Below are 27,419 nucleotides of genomic sequence, written 5' to 3'. Positions count from 1 at the left end.
CAGACCTAATTGTGATCCCAATCCTAAAGTGGCGCGCGGCCCCGGTTTTATCCCCGCGCGGCCACCCTCTCCATCACCCTGCAATGCGCTCGCGGACGGGGTGCGAAGAGCGCTCAGTACAGAACGTTCCAGACACGACGTGCTGCGGCACGAGACGAGGCGCGTGCCCCAACGAAGCCTGCCGGGCGCGGTGCGCTCTAGGTAGGGTGGTCTACCGAATTCCTCGTTCGCCAGGAACACAACGGGAACGGCGCGTGTTGAGTACTACAACTCCCGGCGTGCCCAAGGACTCAGTAAGTACTGCGCGTGCGCACTTGACAGAAGGGGCGGGACTAGCTGGTTTATTGAAGGCTTGTTTTGCTCTTCAGCTGATTGTTACAGGAGCAGCGGAGCTGGACAGAGGAGCAGCAGGTGACAGGGGCCGGGAGGGGACAAAACACCCGCAAACGCGCTCATGATAGATGCTCTGATGGTTCCCAAGGGTGGAGGAGGGCTGGGAACTTACACCCCCTAGCCGGGGAGCAGATTACACCAGGGCTGGGGCAGGATGCCGGCATTGTCAAGCCAGGGGGAAGGTGATGGAGAGAGAGAGGTTTTCAAAATTCAGGTAGCAGCTGCAGTGTTGTGGGGGTGTAGTTGAGGGTCCACTCTATAGGAATGGACCAGAGATACAGGCCTCCTCGGTGGTGGAGTAGGATTAGACCAGAGATGAAGGTGGGTGGGTGGGTGACAGTCATAGGTGGGTGGGTGGGTGGGTGGCATGGTACTACCTGCCCCAGTGGCGGGGGTGCAGGTAAAAGCTAGGATGTGGTGGTGGAGAGAGTGTAAGATGCAGGCAGGCCGTGGAAGGGCTTGCTAAAGCCGGGGTGGAGTGGGGGATGGGCCCGAGGGTGGTGGGGGGGGGGCAGGCAAGCTCATGCAGCTTCAAGGCTGTAGTCACCCCGAAACATGCGGGTTGAAGTCGGCAGATATGATAATGCACGCACAATGTGATTTTTTTCATTGCAGCAGAACAGTTGATACCTATATTTGCTTCCTGACTTTCATTGGAATGAGGATTTTTTTTTTAAAGATGAAACAAGTACGAAATTCTCTTGAAATGCTATTGAGGCGGAATGTTAGCTCTATCTGTAGGGAGAGTTGGCAAACTTGGAGCCAGATGCTGGCAACCACCACTGCTGTAGAGGCAATCAGTGGACAGCCCAAGGAGGCTGGAAGTGGGGGTGTAAGGAGAAGGGGTGGGGGGTAAATGACGTTCAGTCCCAATGCGGCACCAGAAATAAAGGTGGGTGGGTGACAGTCCTAGATGGGTGGGTGGCATGGTACTACCTGCCCCAGTGGCGGGGGTGCAGGTAAAAGCTAGGATGTGGTGGTGGAGAGAGTGTAAGATGCAGGTAGGCCGTGGAAGGACTTGCTAAAGCCGGTGTGGGGTGGGGGATGGGCCCGGGGGTGGTTGGGGGTGCAGGCAAGCTCATGCAGCTTCAAGGCTGCAGTCACCCCGAAAGATGCGGGGTGAAGTCTGCAGATAGGGCAACGCTCGGGAGATGCACGCACAATGTGATTTTTTTTTTGCATCATAACAGTGATACCTATATTTGCTTCCTGACTTCCAATGGAATGAGGATTTTTTAAAGATGAAATAAGTACGAAATGCTATTGAAATGCTATTGAGGCGGAATATTTGGAGCCCTGTCTGTAGGGAGAGTTGGCAAACTTGAAGCAAGATGCTGGCAACCACCACTGCTGTAGAGGCAATCAGTGGGCAGCCCAGGGTGGGGGTGTAAGGAGAAGGGGGTGGGGGTAAATGACGTTCAGTCCCAATGCTGCACCAGAAGTAAAGGTGGGTGGGTGACGGTCCTAGATGGGTGAGTGGCATGGTACTACCTGCCCCAGTGGCGGAGGTGCAGATAAAAGCTTGGGTGTGGGGAGCCCTGGTGGTGGAGAGAGTGTATGATACAGGTAGGCATTTGAAAGGCTTGCTAAAGCCGGGGTGGAGTGGGGGCAAGCAAGCTCATGCAGCTTCAAGGCTGCAGTCACCCCGAACGATGCGGGTTAAAGTCTGCAGATATGGCAACGCTAGGGAGATGCACGCACAATGTGATTTTGTTTGCATCATAACAGTGATACCTATATTTGCTTCCTGACTTCCATTGGAATGAGGATTTTTTAAAGCTAAAACAAGTACGAAATGCTATTGAGGCGGAATATTAGGCGCTCTATCTGTAGGGTGAGTTGGTAAACTTGGAGCAAGATACTGGCAACAACCACCAATGCTGTAAAGGCAATAAATGGGCAGCCCATAGAAGGGCTGGAGGTGGGGGCGTAAGGAGAAGGAGGAGGGGGGAAATTACTTTCAGTCCTAGTGCTGCAGGAGCTGGGTGCAAGCGGGCAGGAAAGATAACAAACCGGCAGCCACTGATCTGGGAGATGGAACAGAAAGGACCACAGAGTAGGATAAGACCCGGGGAGGGGGGTAGAATGCAATCACTCTTTGGACTGCAAAGTCGCTGCGTGGCTGGAGAGATTCCATATTTGTAGGCAGCCAGGAGGGAGTCGATACATCTCTAGGGGTGGGGATGAAATGCTCAGCCAGCCACCGCTGTTGATGCAGTGCTGGCAGCCAAGTGCTTATGTAACGGGGGACGCGATGTACGGATATGGAGAGGCTGCCGGCAACCGCAAAGCTGCGAGGGGGGAGGCGGGAGATGAGCGGGCTGCAGAAAGCACCGGGGTTGGTCGGGGGCACGCTACACTTTGGGGTTGTGGATTGAAAGTATACAGTCATCACTCCGGCTTCAGGCACCCACTGAACTGGGGAAGAATTGCCACAGATGGGCACCTAAGTGCAGTGAAGGGGAGGATAGAGGACACGCATCTATGTTTTTTTTTGGGGGGTGGGGGGGGTGTTATTTGGCAAGTTAACGGCTCCAAGAGCGTGTGATCCGAGCGTTTCTTTAAGGAAACTGTCTGTCTCTGCTGGGTTTAATTGACTTATAAAGCTTGCTTGTTGCTTCCCAAGCAGTAACCCGGCATCCCCATGTATCTTGACCTTCAAGTCATAAATCAGAGAGATGGGGCAAGGTTACTGGTCTGTCTGTGTAGTTGGGAAAATGATGCTCCATTAGGAGTAATCAAATGATGAGAGGCCCTCAGTATGAAGCGGCAAGGCCACCAGGCAGGTACAGGGCTGCCTCCTGATGCGGTGTCTGGAGGAGCGCACTTCCTCATGCCAGGAATGTTGACTGTACGTTACGTGAATGTATTTCTTTCTCAGGAATGGGGTGAAGCATGTCTGGGCAGAACTGCTTTGCGGCCTCGAGAGCTCAGGCGACATCGCCACCCTGCCTTTGGAAAGTGAGGCAAAGTCGTGTTGCAAGGGCTGAAGAAGCAAAACGTTATTACTGCCTTGGAGATGGGGCAAAACCAACTTGTCTTCTGCAAGGGGGGGGCTGCAAAGCTAATGTGATGTCTAGATGGAGCACTTCAAAGCTGGCTTGCCCTGCATATGGCGAGGTCCACACGTCGTGCGGCAGTGAGAACATGCCTGGTACTTGTCAATAGTCAATAAAACAGCTGGCTTAGATTTGAGGGGAGCTGCGAAAGTCCACGGGCGTGTGACGAGCAGTGGAAGCCAGGGCCTCGCATTCAGCCCACCAGCATGGGGCCCCGCTCCGATGCGTGTCCTGTTGTTTCCCCGCCGAAACACCAAAAGAAAGGTGTCTCCTTACAATTAAGGTCCATGGGAGGGGTCCCCTTCCCTGGGCCTCTCAGGGATGGTGCCTGGAGGCCTAGGGGAGGGAGGCACTTCTCTTGATCCGAATGCAAGGATACCAATCAGAGCCACTGCGGGAGGCCCATTGTCCAGCATTTTATCGCCCCCCACAGTTCTAACTTTTAGCCCGCAAGCGATTCTCACATCTGTCGGGCTGAAGGTGTGAGAATTGCTCGTGGGCTGAAAGTTAATACTGTGAGGGCGCTAAAATGCTGGACAATGGGCCTCCCACAGGCATTTTAAGTCCCGATAGTGGGCCAGGCTGGGAGAGGGGTGAATGGCGGACAGGTTCTGCCAGCCAGAGCTACCCTGCCCGTCCCTTCAGAAGGGCAATGCGGAAGACATGTGGGAGAAGGGCAGCCGTATAAAATAATTTGTTTGTGCTGAAGTTTTCCTCCTGCCAAGAAAGAGCAGTCTATTGCCCCTGGGTGTGTTCTTTAAACCGGTGGTTAGAGGCGAGGCGTGGAAGGCACTTTATTTCTTTTGTGTTTTTTTGCACCCTGCGTGTGGGTGGTCAGTGCAGCCACAATCTCAGTTCAGTCTGATTCGTATTTTTAGGTCTCGCCTGTCGATGCGCATGCGCATCGAGCAAGCGAGACTATAGGGGCTCATCCAGACTTTATCTAACTTGCAAGGAATCGTGGCGATTCCTTGCAGTGCCCGTGACTTTTAAGCTCAATGCGCATGTGCATTGAGCTTAAAAGCGCGTGCACATGCCCCCAGCCGCCTGCCTTGCCTACTCTCTCTCACAGCCTCCCCCAGCTCCGCCCCCTCACTACTTGATTGCACGGCCGCTAGGCCGTGCCTCCCCTACTCTCCTCCCCCCTCCTCCTCTCCTCCCCTGCCTGCCTGCCGCTAGGCCGTGCCTCCCCTACTCTCCTCCCCCCTCCTCCTCCTACTGCCGTGTCGCACCTCTCCCCTCTCCGCCCCCTCCCCTGCCAGCCGTGTTACGGTGAAAGGCTTGTTTTGTTACACGACATTCCTGGGGATTTACTTTTCAAAGTACAGGCTATCTTAGGACCGTGAAGAGGATACAGCGTGTACACATAACACTGCAGCAAGCATGCTGAAACGCCATGCACAAACGTTCAAAACAATAAAATAATAATGTATTTGCACTATTCAGAGCTGCAGGACTTGATTTGGATCCGGATTTATTATGTGAATGTTTTTGTTTTTCGAGGACTCATGTGATTCTCTCACTTGGAATGAACTGCCGAGAGTCGGGAACATGCCTAGCTCGTCGACGGAAGACACTCTTGGTGTCTCTGGCTAATTAAACTACTTCTTATGTACGTTGACCAGAATTTAAAAACGATATCGGGACATTCTGCAAGGATATAAGTAGGGCTACACATTTACATTGACAGAATAACTTAAGCACCACCCTTACCAACTTAGTGAGCTACTATGGGGAATGATGTGCAACGTTTAGCCACCGTGCCATCTAACTGAATCACCTAGTCGGAGATTTTAATCGCTTCTTGACTGTCAGTATTTCCATCAACTGGGGCTTGCATTTACAGTATTTCAGTTCTTACAACTGTATTGTCGCAGATACCATGAGCTGGGTTGCAACAATCATTTAAATGTTCAGAGAACATGTACAATTATCAGCTAGGAGGTTGAAGACTGTTAAATCTAAAACCCGCATTCTGGGGTAAGAGTCATTCTCCACGGCCGCCAAGCCACATCAAAGGCTTCCGCTGACCCGGCATCAATCACCCTCCCCCAGCGCTGCCCCGCCCCCTGCTTCACAGCCATCTGACTTATTCACGGCCGCAGGCCGTGACTCGACAGTCCTGCAGTGCTTAACTCCCTCCTCCTCCCTCGCCAAAGAGCACCCCGCCCCCGCAATGGATTGTATCCTGTGTGTCTTCTCAATATCAGGCTTCCACTGTCGGTTAGGTATTTCGGTCACCAGGGTTACCGACTTGAAGAAAAGTAGGCTCTTGAATTCCCAGAGTGGCTCATGTCCACGGCTCAACATCGACTCTACTATCAGCAACCCATACAACCGGAAAGGATGACGGCCAAAAAACGGAGGTCAGGTCGTACATTAATCACCAGACAGTGTACCAAGCCAATCTGCTGAGGAATAGAGCTCTCCATCTAGCCTCCCCCCTCCCCTTCTCTGCCTTCCCTCCGTCTTGTTTTTTTACTGCCTCATTAGTTAACCGCCCCACCTCCACTTTGTTGTCTAGTTGGCAGACTCAGCTGAGAGGCCAACAACTGAATGGGTGCATGCAATAGGTCTCGGAGCATTTGAGTTAGAGCTTTTAGATTTGTTTATGGCTTTTTTTCTTTGTAATTCTTTAGCATTGCCTACAGGAAACAAAAATGCTAAAGATAAAAAAAAAAAACCATAAACAATTCTAAAAGCACAAACTCTAATGCTGCGAGACCTATTGCATTTCCAATGCTTGTTTCTTTTTTGTTATCATTCTTTCCGGCTTTGCTTTTCCCACACGAATTAATGGTTGTCACGCCCGAGCCGCAGCCCTTTCTCCTTATTAGGGATTAGCTTTCTGTGACTCTTATCTTTGCCGGTTAACTAGAAATGATTCCACAGAGGAGATGCGTCACTCACTGTACTGGCTTTTTCAAGGCCAGGCATCTCCGTCCTCTAGTCGTCTCAAAATACCGTATCATCAGCTGTTCCGCTGAACGGGTTATTGCAACTTGTGCCCAAACGGGTTCCCAATGCCGAGACGACAGGCAACGCCTTTTATCGCAAAAGGAGGCTGGGGGGAGCCCAGCCGGGGGGTGGCACATTGGATTGTACCCAAATCCCCTGTTGGATATAAGACTCCAAGGGACTCCCAAAATAATTCTTTAAAATCTGTCTGTACTGTTAATCTACGTCGGTCGGCGCGTGTAATATCAAATTCCATTTCTGAGGCTCTGTACATTGAGCACCCACCTGTTTGCACTCAGGAAAATGACAGACGTTTTTGCTGCAATGGGCTTGCAGCCATAACTGAACAATTGCGCGTCGTCGTCTGCTTGTAATATAATCGTATGTTTATTTATTTATTTATTTATATATTTGTAAACATTTTTTAGTGCTATTGTTAGAGCCAAGGCGACCACCGGATGCCGTGTGACCCTGTTATGACGCACCACGCTTCTCGTTTCACAGGCAGTGGAGCCGGGTCCTCAGAGGCATTTTAAGGCATGGGCAAAGTGGGCTCTGGCCCTGGCTTTAAGGCCCCCCTCTGATAGTCAGGTCTGTTCTGCGAGTCTTGCCCTGATGACCTTGAATAATTCTTAAAGAGATTGTTTGAAATACTGGTTCCTTTAATGTATTAATTTACTTTTATTGTGGGTGATATGTGAGAGTCTATAACAGCCGTTTTGCAGAGAAATCTTGTTTTTATGTGTTATGTAATATTAATAAAAAAAGGTTTCTTTTACACCAAAACTGGACCTCACTTATGAAACATGAGAGGGTGTCACAGAGATTATTTGCAGTGATATACTGAGCTCCTGCTGTGTTACAATATTGAAGATACACATCTATCCCTGAATATTAGATGCAAACACATTTAGAATTTGGACGAGTGTGCCTGTGCACAGTGAGTGACCTGGCTAAAGAGGGCATGAAAGAGCTGAAATTGGATCATAAATTCAAAGCTGTTACGAATGGGGGCCCCCAAAACACATTTGGCCCACGGCCCCCATAATCCTTAAGATGTCCATGCTGTTCCTTTCCCTACCTTGTGCCATGATTTAAAAGTTTTTCTGAAGAAGGTTCTTTTATTAACCCTTCCGACAAATCGTCCATGACAAAGCCCTATTTCTTCCTAGACAACTTACAAACAGACCATTGCACGTCTATATAAATGTCTGCTGTAAGGCAAAGCAAGACTCTCCCATGATTTATGAGGCCATCGGCATCCTCGCCCACTGCTCCTGACATAAATAAAAGCGTCTCCTTCCATACACTAACCCAGCCACTAGCCTCCTTCAGCATCACCGGTTACATAAATCTGGAAGAGCCCAGATAAAGTTGCCCACGCACTAATGTGATTAGTTCTAAGACCCTGAATCAGTCCAAATAAATCCAGGATGGGGGCTTGAAACATAATCTGACCGTGGCCAAGGTGACTCGGGCCTTCAGTGGCAGGCTGGGTGTAGGTTGCGTTCCAAAGCTTTGGCTGGGAGGTAGGATCAGTCCACTGTAGATTTTTTGTTTCCATTGGTTCTCCGTGTGGCCCTCCGGTGTTAGAGCCCATGGGTTGGTTCTAAAAACCACAAAGCCGTAGTTATACGGGAACATAATTTTTTTTCTGTGTGAATATACCATCTTGATTTTTTTCGTGGGAGAACATGAATGGTCCTATGTGTAGAGTTGACATATCTTCATATATTTTTTTTTTTTTGCCGCGTAAAAGATACAGAAAGCTGTGGACCCTCATTCATTTATTAAGTATGAAAGCAACCTTTTTGTGCATTATTTATTCAAAGAAAAGTTCGAAGGGCGATGTACTGAATGTCCCTCGTATTTAAAAAATTTCTTTTTAAAATATATATTCCCTCCCTCTTTTTGCACGGTTGGTCCAGTATACAGAGGGTTCTCTGGGTGCGGGCATGGAGGCTTTTATAAATGTATATCTGAGAGTTGCAGTAAGTACATTTATTGACCGTTCAATTATTTACAGTAAAATAGGCTAAAATCTGCACTCTTCCCCCGAACCCTCCAGCCACTTAGTCGCTTGGTCCCACAAATCATCCTGTTATCCCTTTTGTTAGGGAGTCCTTTTTTACCGTTGAGCAAGAGGTTACTTTCATATTGCGCAAACGTTTCCTTAAAACACATTAAAAATATTTGAGTTATCCAGTTCATCTGGACTAGGACCATTTTTTTGCTGAGCGCCATTTCTGATAAACTGACAAGCCAACCCTCTCCTCTTTTCTTTGATAGTAAAATAATGATGAATATTTTATTTTTTTAAGCAGCAAGGCAGTGATCCTGTTCAGTAGGCCATGTCTTGTTGTTATTTTAAAGGATGTGGAGCAGGTAAACAAGGATGTGCGGTTTGAGTCCCAGTGTTCGCTTCCGGCATTTTATTTCTGTCAGTATGCTGCTTTTTTTTAATGCAGGCTGGTGCAATGAATTAATAATAAAGGACCACTTGCCTTCACCATCATAATAACAATATGTTCACATTTGATGCAGAGCAGTTTGTTCTTCCATTATTTGCCTTTGCAGGCTGCCAGACTAGAGTACTTTGTTTTATTGCAAAGCGCCTGTACCACTCACATCAGAGCCCGTTTTGCAGGATTATTTGTGGACGCTGTGGGAGTTTAAATGAATTGTGGTGGTCTCGCCGGTTGAGACGTTTTAAGCAATGGCTAAAATGGACAATTGCCCAGTGCCCTGTTGGAAAGTGAACTTTTTCTCTTTGACCTCCTGTGTATTCCAATTCTCTGTTTAAACATCTCTGCCTACCTATTTCAACTGCTTTTGTGTGACCTTGTTAAATTTTAATATATAATTTAGTATTGTTTAGCATCATGTGGGATTGAGTAAGCAGAAAAAGGGTAATACTATTCAAAAATGTTTTCCATACAATCGCCCCCAAAATGTCTTGCCGCCGGGCCCTCCAAATCCTTAAGATGACACTGCTCGCCTGTTGATTGTTGCTAGACCTGCATGACGTGTTCGGTTTCTCCCTCTTTTTCCTAGAAACCCTCAGGTGTCCTAAAGCACTACACTCCCGAGACTGATGCGAGCGGAAGATGAAAGATCTAGATTTAGGACAGGAGTACGTCATCCCCAGCCCAGCTTATAGAAATGTGAGAGATACGAGCCCTTCAGAGCAGCACTGCCAGCAGGAAGGACTAAAGTATCAGCAAGCTAAACATCAGGTATGTGCGCTTTAATGACTTGTAATATGGCGTCAGAGGTCGACCGGAAAGTTGTCTATGCAAATTAATTTTTTCATCTTTAGATTTGACACAGTACCATTTTCTCTATCATTTTCGCCACACCTCTTCACAACCATTTTTTTCTCCCTTGACTTCCCTTTGTTTTTGATTCTCTATTATCTTTTTTTTTTTTCATGTTTCCCTATTTTGAGCTGCCTCTTGTTTCTTTCCTCTTATTTTCTCCTTCATTTCCTTGTTTCTGGCCAGCCTCAGTTTTTTTTTTAATCTTGCTTTCTCATTCCGCTCATAGTTTTCCCATGAACCATAATGCTTCTCTTTATTTCTGTTCTCCCGATCCTTAAAGTGTTTCTTTCTCTCATTGTCCTCACCCCCTCTTGGACAGTCTTTTCACTGACCTTATGATCACTCCTTTCTCGCTCTCACTCCTTCCATCTCTCCTTTTTTCCTTTGCCTTCTCTCTGCTGCCCTTGCTGCTCTCTCCCTCTGTCGTCCCTTCCTCTCTCAGTAGGGTCCCCCTGCATTGAGCATGCCCAGGATCCAGTGAGCGATGCCTTGGCTTATCAAGTGACCCTCATTTTGGGGTCGCCTGACTTTACTCACAGGCATTCTTAAAGAAATGCCCCCTTCTTCCTAAATATGAATTTAGCCAGGTTAGTGCATTTTTATTTAAAGTTGGAGTTGCACTTGCACAGTACATATGCACCCCCTCCCCTCACTGTAAAGTGTCTTTAAGTCCAACCTAACCAATTGCGAGTGCCACACTAAGAACACTGCACTATACAAAAGTCAAAACTATGCGCTTTGTCGGTGCATGTTTATCTTCAAACAGTTTGACCTATTTGAAGGTGTCGTTCTCATTTTGCTCCTTTCTTACCTCATCCTCTCACTTTCCCTGGCCATGTACCAGTGTCCCCTTCTAAATTACCTCTAGGTCAACTTTTTCCCCCTGCATAAATGATGAATCTCCACGTGTGTTCAGAAGGTGCAATATGGCTATCTTAAAGTGGCTTTGTTACGTCTAGGTATCCGAGGTGCAGAGGATCAATGTGTCTGACAGTGTCAAGTGTCTGAGCCGACACTTGAACACAGCACTCCAAGTACTGAGTCTTTGGGCACCGACGGTCTCCTGATGCTCCTCCGATTTACACTGATGGAAATTGTGTGTCAACAGGAGCCAAGAGATTGAATGTTCGAAATGAGTAGTGTAAAGATGCATTCTTTTTTTTTTTTTTCCTTTTTTTCTTTCTTTTCTTCTCTTTTTTTCTCTTTTCTTTCTCTTTCTTTCTTTTTTTTCTTTGTGGAGGAGTCTCTGATAAGGAACTGAATGTAGGGTTGGCTTCAACCTTTAAGGTAAACTGCAGGATGTGAACAACTATGGTTGACAAGGTATTATCACAAATAACCTCTATAATTTTAATCTACCACAAAGAAGCTGCAGCTGGAATGGTTTGCTTGAGTGCACAAGACCTATTCCAATAGCCAATAACCACTGCAGTAGCCATTCACCTTGGGTTCCGGAGCGGCATGCCGCCTGGCATAAAGCACTTCAATGCTTCATATGGGGTAGTAAGTGCTGTATAAATGCTATCACAATATTAAGTGCGGAAGAGTACACATTTGGAAATTAAGTATCTAATTACTGTGGCAGTGGGTGTTAAATGATACCATTGAATTAAGGGCTACCAATCTAAAATTTTGGGAATTAGAAAAGGGCCTTTCTCCCAAAGAAATGTAAAACCCTTTTTTTAAAGCCTGTCGTCCTATTGCTAGAGAACGTGAACATCAGAAACTAAAATCAAGAAGTACATTTCCTTCATATATGTATATTTCCCCCCAAAATGTAACTGCTCTATTTTTTACTAATTAGGGGTTTGGAGCTTTTTTAGTGCGCTGTGTCTGTGTGTATATGTATATATGTATATATATATATATATATATATATATATAGTTTGTGATTTTTACATAGTGGCTCTTAATTTTCACTGGTTATTCTTCTAGTTACTGGTCAAAAATGCAACATTTAAGCAAAGTAGATTTTGTTGTGGATAACTCTGAGCTGTGATATACCCCCCACGTAGCTTTGTAGATTTTCTTTCTTGGCCAACATCTGATCCTGATGGAAGATGTAGGCAAAGTAGGTGATGCCCAGTGTTCGGACCCTAATTTTTAAGAGATCTTTGTACAGCCTTCAGCAGACTTGACTTGTGGCTGCTAGGGCGTTAACTTTAGCAAAAATAAGGACTGAATGAGCAGGATGACCATCAAATGTTTTCTTTCAGCTGAAACCAGCTAGTTAGAATTTTGCCTTTTTTATTTCTAAAACCATGATTTTGCAGTATTGTGTTTGCTGAGTGTTCTTGTATTTTTATTGTTCCCCTATCTTCTGCTATTCTTTGAACTGTAAATGTGGACATCATGTACACTTATAGGGGAGTTTGTGGATGACTAAACAGATTTGGAGGAGAGCAATGTAGGAAACTTGGACAAGATGCACTCAAGGGCGTTTGAAGCAATAGAACCTGGAAAGAGCAAAGCTGACCATTTCAATTGCCACTTAATGAAATGTTGGCAAGAACATTGGAAGTTGTCTACACAAAAAGAAAGAGGATGGAGCAAATATAGGTTGCTCATGGATAAAAGTGTGTTTTGTAGACCCCAATTTAAATCCTGGATAGTGATTCAAAAGAGGATGGTGGCCTGATTGTTCGGATGGTTTACAGTCCCTCTAACATTTTCAAGATTTTAAGTCGGCCTTCCTGCTAGATACCCGAGGCGGTCCTGTCTAAAGACCTGACACGTCGTTGATGTACATATTTGATTTTCCTTGTGATAAAACTACAACTTTTGAGTCGATTTCCCAGTAGATTCCTGCATGCAGTAAAATGAGGTCTTATTGTTTTTGTTTAGTAAAATCTCATTTTATGTAATTGAGGACTGGCTTTATCTAGAAAATGACTCCTTGTCACTGATTGGACTTCTGCCCAGTAATAGTTTTACGAAGGCGGGTACCATCTATGACTCTACTGGTTAGCTGCTAAACTATGCTGATACAAATATTGATTTCCCCCGCCACTTAGAGTTAATTTTTTACTTAAAAAATGTTGCCAATTTCAGGCAAGCAATCTACTTCCTTCCTGTAGTGGCTATTACAGTGTGATGGGGCAGGAACAGCAGAACGCCCTGGATGGCTTCCGTAAAAACTGTTGGGTTTGAGATGAGGTCTGGCCGATCGTACTGTTACAGGGCCCCTTAGTAGTTTGCTAGTCTGAAATGAGCACTTTGTCATTGCTGCTATAACTGATCTCAGAGCTTTCTGTTACAAAAATGTAAGGATTTTCACAAAACCAACTGCCCAAGAAAAAAAAATACTTGCAAAAAAAGTTGGTCATTCTCACTTTAAAAGAGAAATATTTGGAATAGTTAAATGACAGCTGTTGCAAAGAGATCAAAAGAAGCAACAACATAGTGGTACCATTGCAACATGATGTTCTGAAATATGGTCCTAAGTCCTTTTTTTTTTTTTACCATATATATATATATATATATATATATATATATACACATTTGCCACCCCAGCCACTTCTCCACTATCTGCAGCATAACTTGCAGATTTTGACAGCATTTTTTTCTGTCTGACTGATCAAATGTTACTAAAATTTCTGACAGTAGACCACAACGCTTCACTTAACAGGTCACTCCGCAAAACCTAGCTGAATGCCTCACAGCTGTTGTTTACAGGATTTGTGCATTTAAAAGATATGACCCCATTCCTGAGGTAATGTAAGCATCTCCGGTTAATGGAATAAATAGAGCTCTTTTGCCTATTGCTGGAAACAAAAACTTCAGGAACGTGAAAAACTCAAATATAGTGGAAGGAATAATTCATTCTTTGCCATGAAAATGTTTAGTTTCACTGTTTTCGCACATTTATGTTTATTGTACAGACTCTGAAATAGCGCCTTGCAAATTGTGAGTTTTTTGCGACTCGCAATTTGCAAGGCGTTATTTCCAATGTACAACAGTGTATTTTACACTGTTAACGATTCCCAATGGGGTCGCAAATTGAGAGGCTCGTGAATATTAATGAGCCTCTCGCAATTTGCGACCCCATTGGGAATGGCAGGCCCTCCCAGGTATGGTGGACTGCTGGGCTCAGCAGACCACCATGTCTGGGACTGCTTTCAAATAAAGCAGTTTTTAGGTCTCGCGACCTATCCATGCGTGCAAGCGCATTGAGCGGAGCGAGAATTCAAGTGCTCAAAAAGCTCGTCAAACCAAGGGCTTTTTGCTGCGGTTTTCTTTGAGTTCACGTGAATCACATGACCAAACAAGCACGCGCATCAGCCTCCCTCCCTCCCTCCTAATTGCATTTTTTCACGGCCGCACAGCACATCAAAGGGCTTCGCCCAGCGTGCGCTCTGCGGCTTCTCCTCCCCTAATTAATCATGGCTGGCCGGCCGTACTTTCAGTTTCCCGGCCGCTCTTGTTTTATCTCTCCCCCACTGTATCTGATTACCTTGCGCTGTGCCTCCGCTGCAACACACAATATCGAACTGCGTCAATGTGACAGTGGTCTTTATATCAAAAATGTACTTTTAGAGATGGGATGTCTTGCGCTCGCCTCAACTAATCGCTTTCACAAGTTTGCTTTTTTCCGCTATTAAAAAACAATCCTCCTGCTACACTTAAACATGGTGTCTCTTTCACTTTACAGCATATCACGCTAGTTCCTCTTTCTTTCGGCGACACTCCACATTCATTTTCTGTTGCACTTGCGCATTGACACTAAATCCACAGACTGTCTTTTACAATCCTCATGGGGGTGTCAAGTGCTCCTCTCAACCTTCCTTCATGGGTTTGTTTTCCTGACTGCTTTCACAGGATCTTGAAGTTCACGCTGCGACTTTGTCATTGAGCCGGCAAGTCGTCGCCAAAATTATGTTGTAATATGAAGCTCTGGGACTAATAAGCTTGTAATTAAAAGGCTTTCTAACCAGAACCGCCTTATGGCAGGGCATTCGAAAAACATATGTACACCCGATGCTCCTGGGACATTACATTTATTGCATTTTTTATCCGGGAGAAATTTAGAAAGCTTAAGTGGCGTAATATATGCACGATGTACAGTGAAAAGATGGTTTCTTCTTAACCACGAAGGTTTTACAATCTTATACAAAACTGCGAAAGAGGTTTGCCACATCTCCTGATTATGAGAGCCCATTACTGCCCCCCACAGTTGGTCTGGGAGAGAGAATTCTCCGTCGATTTCTTCAAGCAGTTGCCAATACCAGAATGCTACCTCTTTTTTTTCCCACTGGTTTCTCCACTAGTTGTTGTTCTAAGGGACTTACATTCCCGAGATGTTTATCTTTTTTGCGCTGGGCCCTTGTCCAGCTATCCAGCTGTATATATTTAAATCTGGACAATCCAAGGCCAACTTGATCTTTTAACTCGTCCCATGTGATTAATAGTCCTTCGTTTACTAGCTGTCCCCATTTTATAATCCCTGCTTGTTCAAGTACAACTGACAGGCTATCTCTCATGTATAATGGGAGCCCGGGTGAATCCCAAATTGGGGCAAAATTAGAGTAGTATGATAGCCCGAGTTTTTTCCTTATACTGAGCCATGTCTTACACCAGGATTGTAGTATTTTTTTTTTTTTTCACAACAAGTTTTATTGATAAAGATGAGCATATGAATGAAAGTGGCATCCCACAATCAGGACGATACCACCAGGCATTGTAGTTACATTTGCAAAATAAATCTGAGCATTAAAGCAAGGAACCAGCGGAACCAATGGTACACAAAAACCCCAACCCCATCTTCCTCGTTTCAGAATTTACCCACCCAACTCCCCGAACCCTCCCTCAACCCTCCCTAACCCATGCATGTGTGTGGGAGCCATATGTATGAAATCTCTTTGCGCATCAAGTGTGAGTGTGGGAGTGGGCTTCTCCGGAGTAGCCTGGGCTATAGGTCCTCCTCCGGGTCCTCCGGGGGATCCAGTGTCAAACTTCTGTAGTCCGCCCACCGCTTCCATATCTTGAAATGTTTACGAGGGCATCCCCGCGCCTCAAAGATTGGCCTCTCCAGACCCATACAAAAATCTAAGCCTGCCTTCCACGCAGTCAGGGGGGGGGGGCTCACCTCCTTCCATGCTCGGGCCATGTCTCTTTTGGCTACCATCAGTCCCAGGAGGAGCAGGTGACGCTTATAGGTATTGCCACCAACCCCCTCTAGGATGTGCAGTAGGCCCAGGCGGTGGGTACGGGGAAGGGTCCAGCCCAACACCTCTGACAGACAGCCCCATACACCCCTCCAAAAGCCAACTAATTTTGAGCACGACCACACCGTGTGGAGCAATGTACCCACCTCCGCCCCACATCTCAGACACTCCGGGGACTCAATCAGGCCTGCTCTCCACAGACGCTCTCGAGTATAATAAGCCCTGTGCAAAATCTTGAACTGTATGAGGCGAAACCGCATTGCTATAGCCGCCCCCCTCGGGGATTCTAATGCCTCCCGCCAGTCATCCTCATCCAGCGGTCCCACATCGGCCTCCCAGTGCGCCTTCAGCCGAAGAAGAGTGGAAGAGCAATGTACGACCATGGTCTGGTAAATGCGCGATGCTTTTTTGTCTCCAAGGTCGCCCATGAACACCTTCGCCTCGATCGGGCTGAACTCCGGGAGCGAGTCAAGATTAGTTATACTGGGCGTCAATGCATGTCGAAGTTGTAAATAGCGATAAAATTGAGATTGGGGCATACCAAATTCAGCACTAAGAGCCTGAAAGGACTTGAGAGTCGTCCCGGACATCACATGACCGAGCTGCGAAATGCCTATTGAGTCCCAGCCATCGAAGCCTGATAACTTAGAAAGTTCCGGTAGCAAACCGTTACGCCACAGCGGCGTTTCCGCGGTCAGTCTACCCCACCAACCCATGCGGCGCAGGGCCTGCCGCCATATCCCAAATACAAGTTGAGTGACTCTCGGCAATGGCCGACGTAGCCGGGGTGAGTATAGGATGGCGTGGAGCGAGTTATCCCCCATTAACGCACGTTCTAGGGCGTACGCCGGATCTCCACCGTCACCATACCACCATTCATTTAGAACAAGAAGATGAGCGGCCTGGTAGTATGACCGTATATCCGAGGTGGCTAGGCCCCCACAGTACGTGGACAGGAAGCATGTGCGCAGCGCTACCCTGGCGGCACCGCCAGCCCAAAGGAAGCGGCCCAGCACTGAGTCGACCCGCCGAAACCATTGGGGTGGGATAGGATACGGATGGTTCTGTAGTTGGTAGAGGAGGCGCGGCAGTGCAACCATCTTAAAGATAGCCGACCTGCCAAAAATTGAAAGAGGCATTCTGGACCAAGTTTTAATATCCGCCTGGACCCGCTCCCAGGCGGGCAAGAGGTTACGTTCCCAGGCCGTGTCCACTGAGTTCGAGAGGAACACCCCGAGGTATTTCAGACCAGCTGTGGCCACCTGCAGTTCCGAAGGCCAGGGATCCGTCACCATGTCCCCCTGTATTACCCATAGGGTAGATTTACGGACGTTGAGGTATAGACCCGACACCTCCCCGAAGAGTTGCATGACCTCCAGGACACGCGGGCCGGAGTGCTGTAAATCGGTGAGGAAGAAGAGGACATCGTCCGCGTATAATGCAATTTTATCCGACAGTGTGGTATTCCACTCAAAGCCCCGTATCAACGCATCTCTGCGAACTCTGGCCGCCAGGGGTTCCATTGCTAAGGCAAAAAGATAGGGGGAAAGAGGGCATCCCTGCCTAGTCCCCCGGCCAACGCGGAACTCCTCTGACACCGCCCCGGCGACTCGCACCGATGCCGTAATGTCCGTATAGAGCAGTTCGATATAGGACCGAAAAACCGGGCCCAGGTTGAAGGATTGTAGTATTTTAAGTTTGATTTTTTTGAAAAATTTCTGACTGGCAAATTTGGACATAAATCCGTCCGATGGTAAGTTTGCTCCGATTAACATGGCTTTGTACATTGATCCATTCACAAGATTTGTTGGGGTTTTTAAAAGCATCCTCGAATGTGTCTTTTGAAATGCCCATGCATAGTACATTAGGTCAGGCAAAGCCAAACCTCCCTTCTCCCTTCTCCTCCTGAGCTTCTTCCAAGCAATTCTTGTTGACTTATAATTCCAAAGAAATTAGTTAATTTCTTGCTGACTTTTTTCTATTGCCTTGGGATCAAAAGCCAAAGGGATGGTACTAAATACAAAAGTGCATTTGGGGAGAATGCACATTTTAACTAAATTTACTCGACCCAATATCGAGAGTGGCAAGTGTGTCCAGGTTTTGAGCAGCTTTTTGCTCTCTTTATGGATTCTGTCGAGATTGGTTTGACAGATGTTGCCCACCTCCTGGGTAACTCGGATTCCTAGGTACCTCATGGATGGTGAAACATTAATACCCAGGTGTTGTTCTGGAATGTTCCAGGTCATGATTTCTGTTTTGCTCGAGTTGATGTTGTACCCGGAGATAAGCCCAAATTCTTTCGCTCGCTGAATAACTACGGGTAATGCGGTTTTTGGGTCAGATGTTAAAATCAGGATGTCATCAGCGTATAGTGCAACCCGCCTCTCCCACTCCCCAAAGCGAAATGGTGGAATATTCGCTTCAGTTCGCAGTACCTGAGCAAATGGCTCGATATATAAATTAAAAAGGAGTGGGGAAAGCGGGCAACCCTGTCTAGTGCCTCTGGTGATTTGAAATGCCTCAGTCAAGATGCCATTAACCAGGAGCTTGGCTGAAGGAGCACTATATAGCTGAAATATTACTTTACAAAATCTACTTCCAAAGTTAAATTTTGTTAGGACATCTTGTAAATAGGGCCAGTTAACCCGATCAAACGCCTTGGTTGCGTCTAGTGTAAGCGTAGCCAGCGGTAGGGAAAAGGCGGATGCGATGTCTATGGCTCCTATCCGATCGTGTGTTAATTCTGAAAGCTGTCTCCCTTTAATGAAGCCTTTTTGATCTTGGTGTATTAGGCTAGGTATTACGCCGCTCAATCTAGTTGTTAGTATAGTGGTAACATTTTTAGGTTTCGCTGGAGGGCGGAGCTTAGCTCCGCCTCCAGAGAAATCTCTTGATTTTAGTAAGGACTCTGGAATACGCCCCCCTGTCCCATTGGCTAGCTCCATAAATGGAGGCTAGCCATTGGAACAGAGATCTGTCCGTCAAGGCCGGACCAGATTCGGGGGCGTTCCCGAGATTTTTTCCCAGGGCGGAGTTACGTTTTTTCCCGTTCCCTCCCCTTTCACTGATGCGCTGTCCATTCCCGCCCCCTCCGTGTGCCTTTCCGCCCCCCCTCGCTGTCCTGTGCACGTTTCCCGCCGTCCGTGTCCTCTCCCGCCCCCTCCCGCCGTCCGGGTCCTCTCCCGCCGTCCGTGTCCACTCCCGCCCCCTCCCGCCGTCCGTGTACACTCCCGCCCCCTCCCGCCGTCCGTGTCCTCTCCCCCCCCCCCCCCCCCCGCTGCTGAATCAGAAAAGCCCATTGGTCACTGCTCGATTGTCCTATTGGCTAATACAACTCTGCCCCATAGAATTCTGACATATTATGCGGTGCTCCCTCCTCCAGTTACGGCCTCAGTGACTGCCTGCTAAAACCTGGGCCACTAGATGGGAGGGCACCCTCTCCGACTTCGGGAAGCGAGATGCAGTAAATGCACTCCAGGTTCTTTGACCTGTAAGGTTATTGAGCGGCTGCTATGTAGATGATGTATTGAGTCCATTTGTGCCAGTCCTTTGCGAGACACTGTTGCCAGGGCTGGTGTGGTCTCTTCATCCACGTGGGCACTGAAGGTGCGTGGGGGCAGTACCAGTGCAGCAGGGACGCAAGTCCTTTTCCACCTCAGCGCTCATTGGGGGCGGGGCCACCACATGCAGGTTACTTGGCACTGCTTGTCGTGTATGGGTCTACAGCAGCCTTCGTAGCACTGCGGGCCGTGACTTCCTTGCGGGCTCTGTGTGCAAGGCCGCAGTGGGGGTGACATTAATGCTGGCTGCAGCAGGTCTGATCTACACTCACCTCTCCTGCAGGCACTGCAGGAGGGAGGTGGCTTCTCTCCTTTCGCAGTGAGGATCGACAACATGGAAGCACCTCAAGCGCGGTGTTGGCTGTGACGCTTCATCCCCTTTTATTGCTCTCAGTGGCTGTAGTGCTAGGAGCAGGTGTGGGGTACCCTTGACACAGGCTACACTTCTCCCAATGAGGAACAGCAGACTGTAATTTGATCCATCACTTCCAAACCAAACCCTGAGAGTTCGGTAAATTATTTCCTTGCGATGTTACCAGGCAGTTTACAAGCTCCCAAAAAAATAACTGTAAACGTGAAGCCGCCCTCGGGTGTCGTCAAACGCCCCCACCCCCCATCCAGACTCTGGTAAAAAGAAAACCTTGCTAACACTAATCACACCTACGCTATTAGGGGCCCCAGGGCCCCTAGAGAGGTCTGGTCTATGCCCCTCCTCCAACCTGAAGCGCTCTATAGCGCCTCGTTCCCTGCTCCTCCTTCTCTGCGCACAGAAACCCCCTGATACCACCGCCCTAAGGGGGCCGCCCTCTTTACCTCGGTCCCTTCCCAGTCTCCCTGTCTTCGCCTCTGAAAGTGCCTTGAACGTGGGCATCGAGGCACTACAGACACATCATGAATAGACTTACATGAGGTGGGCGCCGCCGCTGCGCGGGCCGGGCCCCCGGGTCTGCTCGCCCATCCGTCCCAGGTGAGAACGGCAGGAGGTCCCTCTGGGTCCGGGGCTGGTGGCAGCTGACTGCCAGCATCCGATGCCAGCCCTGGCAGGCGGCACCTGGCTCAGGTGTCCCCGCTGCATTATTCATGCGCACGACTGTCTGTGGTCCCAGGGGGGGGGGGGGGCCTTGTGCGGGCAGGGAGGGGCGATGAGCGCCTGCAGAACACACCTTCACAGCAGCAGGACCCGGGGACACCGGGGCACAGATTTATGGGCACTTTGTGATGGGTTTGTGTCACAAAAGTGCAAAGTGTTGCTTTGGTATTTACTGGAAGGTAGCGCTATGTTCTGCTTTACCTCAAGGGGGCGCACCCCGGGTGGTACACAGCCGTTCCCATGCAACTACCCGGGATTTTTCACTCAAATCGCTTTCTACAAGAAAAGGGGAAAACAGGCATTTGCGTCAAAAAATTCACCTACCTCCAGGAAGGGGTGACGTTTTCTCACACCGTTTTTTAAGATTGTATGTGCTCTGTAAAGTGCTACACACATTAAACGTTAGAATAACTTGTTCCTATGTCTTACTATTTTGTACGGGAGCAGGGCCCAATGCAAAGGCTAGTCTAGACATCACGCACAACGGTCAGGGGCGGTGGAAGTACCACAGGAGGGGGGGGGGCTGTACATATAGAATCCTTGGTATGTTGGTGTAAACACAGAAACAAAGGACATGGACTCATCAAGTCTCTCTGATGCCTTTGCGATCCCATCTGTGTGTGCATGGACAAATATAAGCCAACATTACCAAATCAGGTCAAGCATCACACCTTCCTAAAAGGATCCTAAATAATCCAATCTCGTGCAGCTAGTAACTGCACAGAAAATGATCATTATGCACTAAATCAGTGTGCTGCATGGCCAACTACAGCAGCAGAAATCTGTTCTCATCCGAATCATGACGCACACTGAGCTGGGCATTCAAAACCAGAGTTTACCTCTGTGTAATAAATTGCCCAAGGGGTGACCAGCATGCAGCTGGGTGAGCTCTTCTGATGTGACTGGATGGCCACTGTGATATTTGTGCACATCGCCACTGCTTGACCCAGCCGAGGTTTTACACAATTAAAACTTTGTGATGGATGCTTGAGGTCTGGATATTCTGGTATAAAACAGAACTGGCTGCAAATTGTATTTATATCACACTTACCACAGACAAGGCTTCGAAGCACTTTGCGGCATGTAGGATGCTACTCTGGAACTCAAAGCTGGAGGTAAATAGATAGAGGACTAGTAATAGGCGCTTCCTTTTCCTTGTAGGATTAGTTGCTTTAAGTTTGTGTTCTCGGGGGTCTCATGCTTTTAATTTTGTGTTAAAAAAACGGATAGGGTAAGTGAAGTGGATTAGTAATGGGAAGAGGTTTTTGGGAGTGGTGGGCATGCATGATTGCTAGTTGGATGGACTGAGGAATGTGGTGACCTTTTGACAAAGCCAATGATCTGCTTTATGTATAGTGATGTGGTGACTCCTCCCGCCCTCGACAATGCCAACAGGCCTGCTTTTATAGACTGATGTTTGGACATTTGACAAAGCCAGGATGTGTGCCGCATTTAAAAGCATGGATCCCAGTTGCCTGTTTGCTACGAACAAGTTATGATTTCTCACGAGTGAACAGTGACTCAGACTGTTGCCAATTAAATGAGAGGCACCAGCGACTTTTCTTAAATGCATGGACTATTTCACATGCAACAGGAGAGACTAGTTACGATTTGATTTGTCACGAGAGTAAGAGAACAAGTGTCCAAGGCCCAGAGAACACCACAGACCTCAGAGAGAAAGAAAGAGCAAGGGAGAATGAAAAGGGAAGAAAGAAAAAGAGAAAGAAAGCAAAGTAGTAGAAGAAACACCGGCCTCCACTAATCATCTAGCACAGTAAGCAAGTAAGGACACCGTGGGCTTCTATAGACAGGCAATGAAGAACAAACAAGACAAACACCACAGTGTAAATGCTACATGCAATCAAATGGGCACCTAGTACCATACAGAATGTGTTAAATTACAAAATGAAGAGAAACTCTACTATTAAAATTTAATTCTCAGAGTTGTAGATGCCAATTCCACATTTCAAATCCAATGAAGATTCACAGCTAAGATCACAACGATGTCCAGTAATCATAAACCTTTAGACCTAAAAGCATTTTCCACCAAAATCTCCTAAAAATCATCCAACATTATATAATCTCCAGAAAGTTCTAGTCACAACCTATCAAGACTTTTTTGCTCTGCGAGTATGGATCCTACAGAGTACGCCAAAGCATACAATGTACAAAACAAATGGAGACATTGATGCTCAACAGTCATCTGATATGGTCCATTCTGTGCACATGCCAGTACACAATCCCAAATTCCAACATGTGACCTCTTTAAATGGTAAACAACGCAGACACTGCAGCAGTGTTGAAGGACTCTACACAAATTGACCTCCAGTTGCAACTGTGAAACACCACATTTTGGGCGCATTGCCAGCTAAACATTTGCAGCGGTGATTTAAGTGAAATAAAACAAATACTTTTCACATACGTGCACTTTCCGTAACAAATTAGAGCCCAACTTATGTTTCAACAAATATAAACAAATACTATGGAGAATTGTAGAACAGAGCCAAATTAGGTCAAAACAATTGCAGGACCACCACCAGAAGTGCCCATTGTATAGGGTAATTGAGGACCTTCACTGGAAGCAGCTAAAGTCAACCACTTCTTTCATCCCATTAGGTTGTGTACAATCCAAATGGTCCACACAGAACACTACAAAAGGTAAGAATAGGACTGACCCGCCATTCTCTGTTGCACACCGCGCTTCCAACATTACATTATGGAATTACACAGCACAAACACCTCAGGTCTGTGGTACACAGTCCATAAAACAAGCATTAAAGAACTAAATAACCCACAATCCTTGGTCAGTGCAACATCCCCAAGTCTCACTGGGAAAGACAAAGAACTGATAGATGCAATGTTTGAATTAATCTCAGCCACTAGTAATTGCTCTTTACAATGCAATGGTTTTGCCTTTGTTTAAGTTAGAGCTATTGGCATTGCTCTTGACATTATTTTTATTTTATTTATGTTTTGTTTTAACATAAATACATGGCATTGTCATTTACAATGCCACTAGCTTTATCTCTCGCAAATGACAGACAAAAACACCCACACAATGCCCTTCCACACAGAGCCCCCCACACACACAGCCACACACAGCCCCCCACACACACAGCCACACACAGCCCCGCACACACACAGCCACACAAAGCCCCCCCACACACAGCCACACACAGCCCCCCACACACACAGCCACACACAGCCCCCCACACACACAGCCACACACAGCCCCCCACACACACAGCCACACAAAGCCCCCCCACACACAGCCACACAAAGCCCCCCACACACACAGCCACACAAAGCCCCCCACACACACAGCCACACAAAGCCCCCCACACACACAGCCACACAAAGCCCCCCACACACACCCACACAGAGCACTCTACACACACTTACACAGCACAAGCAGGCAACAGGGGCACACGGAGGCACAAGCAGGCAACAGGGTCACGAAAACGGAGGCACAAGCAGGCAACAGGGTCACGAAAACGGAGGCACAAGCAGGCGACAGGGGCACGAAAACGGAGGCACAAGCAGGCAACAGGGGCACGAAAAAGGAGGCACAAGCAGGCGACAAGGGCACGAAAACGGAGGCACAAGCAGGCAACAGGGGCACACAGAGGCACAAGCAGGCAACAGGGGCACGAAAACGGAGGCACAAGCAGGCACAAGCAGGCAACAGGGGCACACAGAGGCACAAGCAGGCAACAGGGGCACACAGAGGCACAAGCAGGCAACAGGGGCACACAGAGGCACAAGCAAGCAACAGGGGCACACGGAGGCAACTGCAGGCAGGACACTACCGGGCTGTGCCTTGGGACTGAGGACGCCGTGAAAATGGGGCATGTTATAGCGCCATAATTCTGTGAGTACTGACCCCCCTCCTTAAGGTGTGGAGCTCTCGGCACTGACCACTCGGCCGCCCGTAGCACAGGACACTGGTGGGCGTCATCACTGTACCAGCCCTCTCTTGGAAACTGGGAGCCCCGGCTCGTGCTGCTCTGCGGGGACAGGGTAGGTGGACAAATTCTGTCCGGGCAGCGGACGAGGGTGCGGCGGGCCTGCTGTTGCCCGGATCCTCCTGCTGAATACTGTGAGGAGCGAGGGAGCTCCGAGTGTGTGTGTGCGGCTGGTTGTGTGTGTGTGTGCGGCTGGCTGTGTGTGTGTGTGTGTGTGTGGCTGGCTGTGTGTGTGTGCGCGGCTGGCTGTGTGTGTGTGCGTGGTCGGCTGTGTGTGTGCGCGCGGCTGGCTGTGTGTGTGCGCACGGCTGGCTGTGTGTGTGTGCGTGGTCGGCTGTGTGTGTGCGCGCGGTCGGCTGTGTGTGTGCGCGCGGCTGGCTGTGTGTGTGCGCACGGCTGGCTGTGTGTGTGTGTGCGCGGCTGGCTGTGTGTGTGTGCGCGGCTGGCTGTGTGTGTGTGCGGCTGGCTCTGTGTGTGTGCGCGGCTGGCTCTGTGTGTGTGTGCGCGGCTGGCTCTGTGTGTGTGGGTGGCTGGCTCTGTGTGTGTGTGTGTGTGTGTGTGTGGCTGGCTCTGTGAGTGTGTGTGTGTGTGTGTGTGCGCGGCTGGCTCTGTGTGTGTGTGTGTGTGTGTGACTGTGTGTATGTGTGGGTGCAAATGCAATAGGTCTCACATTTGCGAGAGATTAAGCTATTGCCATTGTATATGACAATGACATTTATTTATCTGTTTCCAAAACCAACACATAAATACAAATGTTGTCATTTACAATGCCAATAGCTCTAACTTTTCCAAAGGCGAAACCATTGCATTGTAAATGCTTGTTATAATCGTTGTTGAGGAGGGATATGGGTCGGTAAGATCCGCAGTCGAATGCCCTGCCATAAGGCGGTTCTGGTTAGAAGTGGAGGTAACCCTAAATTCCAACATGAATACATTACTCACAATCACACTACCACTTATCATTTTTGGTTTGGACATTAACATCACAGGGAAAGCAAAGTCATTTCTTTTCTATGCTATCTTGCTGGCTAGAAGGCAAATTTGTATACAGTGGCTGGAGAAAGCAGCCCCCTTGCACTCTGCATGGCTTACATCATTATATGAAACATCTAAATCAGACCTTAACAGATCAGGCAGCAGGCGTAATTTGACATTCTGGGAACTGCTTATTGATTGGAGATATAATCCGTTTTTTTTTTTTCTTTCTTTTTTTTTTTTTTTTTCTTTCCCCGGGTCCTATGATTATGCCGATAATACTCCCTGGACTGGATATAGCCTCGCTCCGACAATGGTCCTACTGGTGGTAATGCACCTAGATGGAGTCAGTTTGATCGCCTCGTATCGTTGGGTCTTATCTCCCGCCCTTTAAATGCTCGAGTCTAGGAAATGGTTTGAGGGGACTTCTGAGAGGACCCTCAGGGATGGACTCGCTAGGTGGTTGGTATCTCCCCAAACGGAGGTAATGGCAAATGAGGACAAATAAAAAAATAAAAAATAAATTAAAAGGCTTTATTAAGCTTCATGGTCAGGCGTGACTTCTCCCCACGCCAGCTCAGGGCAAACTGCAGACGAGTAGAACGTCAGGCTCATTTCAGTAACCACTGGAACAAACAAGCATTGGCATAGCCGATAGGTCTCGCCTTTGGGACCTTATAAGTGTTTAGCCATGCAACAGTTGATTTTGTTGCACCAAGGTTATTCGGCTGCATAACTAAATACTTATAAGGTCTCAAAAGCGAGACCTATTGGCTATGCCAATGCTTGTTTTTTAATGCAGTTCGTTTTCCTTAAAGGAAAACGGGATGCATTTAAAAAAAAAAAGTGAGAACCGTTTTTGTTTAATTTTTTAAGGGCAGGCAGAGGTCCCTGGGACCACTGCCTGCCCTTAAAACATATTTTACCCTGCATTGGCAGGTGACCCCTTCCCATTTTTGCAAGTGCATTACCACCCAAGAATGTGGTAATTTGCCAGTGTTTTGCACCTGCAATTGCGGACGCAAAACATTCTTAGATAGGGTTGCGCTCGCTATTAGGAAAGGAACGCCCCTTCCTAATAGCAAGTCGATAAACCCTATTTTGCGAGTCGCAAAATATTGCGACTCTCAAAATAGGGTTTGTACATTCCCATACTGTTTTTGCATGCGCAAAAGGGTTCGCAAACCCGTTTGCGCATGCAAAAATTGTTGTACATCTGGCCCACTGTTTTTAAAGTAGCAACGATCTCAAGAGTGTAGTAAGAATTTATAAAACTCCCAAACATGTAGCATCTATTCACGGGCTAGTGACTTTGTTACTAAAGTGCCCTAATTGGTGACATACATAATACACATGAATGTACTGTATTGTTCTGCAGAGCTGTTCTTATTATAAAGGGGTGCTTCCAGACGCTAGATATTGCCAGTGCAGGGTAACCCCAAAAATGAAGACCTGTTTTAGAATGTAACTGGGACGTACCAGTTAAATGAGGCAAAAGTGTCTTTTGAGTACGACACTGTTTGTTTTAGACATAAACATTGTGCATACGTTCACGCGAGATTACATTTTTAATTGTTGAATAATATTTTCAGGTGGGTCAGCTGAATGTGTGAATTTTTTGGGGGGAAATTGTACTAAGTTTCCTTTGCATCAGTGTATATTAAAATGTCAAAATAAGTGGATAACAATAGCACAGAATGTGTTGCTTAACTTGCTTTTAATTGCCTAATATTCCTGCCTTATTGATTTTCCTTGCATAATTTGTTTCCCCGCTGGTGCATAAGTCCAGCAGGCCTGTGTATGCGGATCGAACATTCTATGGGTTCATTCATACACTCCATACCTTCTGTCTGATCTTGTATGCAGATTGAGCTCCTCTGAATCGAAGCAGGAATCAAAGCCAATCATCTGACAGACGACCAATGCCCTCTCTTG

At 47.5% G+C, this 27,419-nt stretch overlaps 1 protein-coding gene across 3 annotated transcripts in view; it reads left to right on the top strand.

The window, feature by feature from the left end:
• The first annotated feature begins 328 nt into the window (after positions 1-328).
• Positions 329-27,419, top strand: part of ABCC5 (ATP binding cassette subfamily C member 5) — a 233,619-nt gene continuing 206,528 nt past the window's right edge. For all 3 annotated transcript variants that reach the window (XM_078665849.1, XM_078665856.1, XM_078665855.1), the window contains exons 1-2: positions 329-411; positions 9,465-9,646. In XM_078665849.1, coding sequence (XP_078521975.1) covers positions 9,518-9,646 — 129 coding nt within the window. In that variant the 5' untranslated portion in view covers positions 329-411; positions 9,465-9,517. The remainder of the gene's footprint in view (positions 412-9,464; positions 9,647-27,419) is intronic.

This window comes from Lissotriton helveticus, chromosome 11, assembly GCF_964261635.1.
Source record: "Lissotriton helveticus chromosome 11, aLisHel1.1, whole genome shotgun sequence".
In the NCBI taxonomy this organism is placed as follows: domain Eukaryota; kingdom Metazoa; phylum Chordata; class Amphibia; order Caudata; family Salamandridae; genus Lissotriton; species Lissotriton helveticus.
This window is presented reverse-complemented; position numbering and strand designations above follow the sequence as displayed.